Source organism: Gambusia affinis, linkage group LG04 (assembly GCF_019740435.1).
Source record: "Gambusia affinis linkage group LG04, SWU_Gaff_1.0, whole genome shotgun sequence".
Lineage (NCBI taxonomy): Eukaryota > Metazoa > Chordata > Actinopteri > Cyprinodontiformes > Poeciliidae > Gambusia > Gambusia affinis.
This window is the reverse complement of record NC_057871.1, coordinates 19513434-19516576: the sequence shown is the minus strand read 5'-3', so window position 1 is coordinate 19516576 and position 3143 is coordinate 19513434. Positions and strand designations below refer to the sequence as shown.

Genomic DNA, 3143 nt, shown 5'->3' with positions numbered 1-3143 from the left:
AACCAGAGGCAAAATCAGTTGTTTAGGAATAGAGAAGGAATGAAGACAAATGAACATAATTATTTAACACCAACGACGCCACAAAAACCATTCAACATGTCTTCAATTTAATAACTCCAGTTGAGCATAAAATTAATTTGTTAGGGCTCTGCTCTTTGATTAATGTCGAGACCATCTTTGAGACATGCCAAGGCCTGACTGGCCTCGAGGAGCTCGTGCTCCAGCTTAGAGCAGTTTTCCAGCACCTCTGACAGCTCCTGCAGCTTCACCTGGATTTCATTGCTGTTAAGCTCATAGATGGTGAACATTTCCTCCTTTATCAGCTGACACATCTCTGTCACCTGAAGACGGGAGGAAAGAAATAAGACCAGAATCTCTGTTTAAAGCAGGAGAGAAGGGTCTGAAGTAGAATCAGAGCTAAGTCCTCAGGATCAGAGCTTTTCTGGACAAAATATCTAAGAGGAACTCACACCTTCTCCGTTAGCTGCTTCTGAAAGCTGTCCATCATTTCCTGGTCTCTGGTTCGTTCGTGGTTTAATTTTTCCACCATTTCTTGTGCTCTTTTGCTGATGTCATCAATGTATGAGCTGCAACCGATGTTAAAATGTATCGTAACAGGTGGAATATACGTCATTTCCTAAAACATATTTACATTTTCACAGCCTGCATGGGTGTCTTTGTACCTGCCATGGTGCTCTTGAATCTCAGTCATGCTCACACTTGATGACTTGTTTCTTGACAAATCACAATCTGTATCTTCTACCTGAAAAGAAAAGGAAAATATTGCAAGAAATTATTTCGTCATCCAGAAGAAAAATTACAGACAGAAATAGACATTCTCAAAGTGTAAATAAGCGGTTTGGCCAAAACTATTTTATTTATTTTTTTTTACTCTTGAACCTTAAGAGAGCCTGAGAATTAACTTGGTAACTTACAATGTTTATGCTTTATGAAAAAGAAATGCAGTGGTTCTCATACCATTTATTTAAACAATGAGAATATTTAAAGTAAGTCATGAAATTACATTTAATGTTAAAGAAGGTTCTTGCCTATATGTGTTTATCTAAAAGTAGATTTTATTTAATTCTATGGTTTTACCATCAGTGAGTCTTCATGTCCTTTTTTAGGAGTTGATAGGGAACTGGCTGGAAGGTCATCAAAGAAGAAGTCCATATTGGCCTGTCTGACCATAAGGCAGAGTCTGAGTTAAGGTTTGGATGTAGGAAAGCACGAGATTAACTTTAGTGAAAGTAATACTATTTACATTGAAAAATGTAGACCGCGTGTAAAAGTATTACCACTATGACAAACGAGTGCTAAAAAAGTTAGTTAAGTGGAAAAAACATCAGGCTAAAGCGTTTGCTGCTTTTACAATGGACACATTATAAATAAATACAGCGAATGTCATTTCAAACCATTGATAAAAGATACGTCCACATGAATTGTCCATGGAACCCAAACTAACCACATCAATATGTTTTGCATCATTCAAAAATAATAATTCTAAAACCTTAAACAATTTACACTGATTGTGTGTGTTTTTCAGGGCCAAATGTCCTATATTTTTGAGTTAATTGTCCTTTACTTTCTTGGTTAAAATATATATATTTTCATTTATTCTGAGCAACAAGAACAGGACACTCTTCAAAAATGCTTGCTGTATTTAGCCAAGATTAATAAATGGGTGTGCCCTAGTTAGCTTTCAGTAAAGGTTATTGGATTGGAAAACATGCTTAAAAGGTGATGCTGAAAGCTAATTGTGGATTAAATTTGAAATGCTTTATATGTTGAAATATTAAAAATGTTTTATACTTACACAAAATTTACATATTTAAAACATGAACTACTGGTGTCAATATTGTGACATTAAGTGAATAATTTGAATTCATGATACCAATTTGTTAAAAAAATTACAATGTACAGAAAGTCAAAATAAATGTACTTGTTAATACTCAAATAAACATTATATCCAGTCTGTTATTCTGTTATTCAGGATAATGTAATGGTTCTAGCAAAAGGTTAGCATGTAGCCAGCCTGCCACATGCTAACGTGTTGCTAGCAGAAGCTAGCAAAGTGATATTTTCTGTAGTTAGTAAACATAAAATTTCCACATCTTGGTCTGCAGTTTGTGAATTCACGCCATTTATAACGTAATATAGTGTACACGGTAATATTTTTAGGTAACTAGATATCAACTGGCAGAATGTACATAAGTAAGAAGTGATTAGCAACCATAAAGCTACAGTAGTTTAAAGTCCTGTACTTTAAACTACCATATTCTAATGTCTTTTCATTAAAAAGTCTTCCAGATGTTAGTTTAAGAGGGTTACAAAATACTTGAAAGATTTTATTAAGTTCGTAGTAACAGATCACTTACCTGTCAGCCGGAGGTTATGAGATTGTATTTTTTAGGGTAACTTCATTGGGACTGTAACTACGGTAACGGAACGCAGTTCTACACTTAACGGTTAACCGTAACACAGACAAGGTTAACAGCAAAACAGAGAAAATTTAAAGGTATTCAATTCAGTTAAATTAAAAAATACTTTATTGAGGCAAATTAAATATTGTTGTTTACTCATTTAGTTAAAGAAAAACTAAAAATTTTAGCTTGAGTCGATAAGGGGGACTGAAATATATTTGAGCCACTTGAAATGGTTATGGAAAAACCTATAATTTATTGTATTAATGAAAGTAATTACACTAATATAATAGGCTATGTGTAACAACGGATGGTGAAAACGATCGTAACTATTGCTATTTGTTCTTATCTAGCTCTTGTTCCTTGATGAAAGAATGGCTTAATTATATAATTTAACCATAAATTCTTGCCTTCTCAACATTCACTGGATGCTACTGCTAAATAAGTAGAAAAGTAGTCTGATGTGCTTAAATTTTGTGTTGCTTAGTTCAAATGAATTTAGTTACATCCAACTGAAACATCACTAACACTTAGAATAATTGGTTAAGTTGCTTTGCTATAAATAGTGTCTGACTGATTCGATTATATATATATATACATATATATATACATATATATATATATATACATATATATATACATATATATATACATATATATATATATATATATATATATTTTTTTTTTTTTTTTTTTTATTTACCTGTTCTATCATAGTTT

At 32.6% G+C, this 3143-nt stretch overlaps 1 protein-coding gene across 3 annotated transcripts; it reads right to left on the bottom strand.

Moving 5' to 3' along the window:
- Positions 1-90: 90 nt before the first annotated feature.
- syce2 (synaptonemal complex central element protein 2) lies at positions 91-2467 on the bottom strand. Of its 3 annotated transcripts, none has more exons than XM_044113634.1 (5): positions 2379-2467; positions 1099-1183; positions 684-763; positions 473-587; positions 91-341 (listed from the first exon to the last, which is right to left on the bottom strand). In XM_044113634.1, the coding sequence occupies exons 2-5, from the start codon at positions 1171-1173 to the stop codon at positions 141-143; spliced, it is 471 nt and encodes a 156-aa protein (XP_043969569.1). In that variant the 5' UTR covers positions 1174-1183; positions 2379-2467; the 3' UTR covers positions 91-140. The 3 variants fall into 3 exon arrangements, with proteins under 3 accessions (XP_043969569.1, XP_043969571.1, XP_043969568.1); XM_044113636.1 differs by having other exon boundaries at positions 1099-1179; positions 2379-2465; XM_044113633.1 differs by having other exon boundaries at positions 1099-1201; positions 2379-2440.
- Positions 2468-3143: the final 676 nt, after the last annotated feature.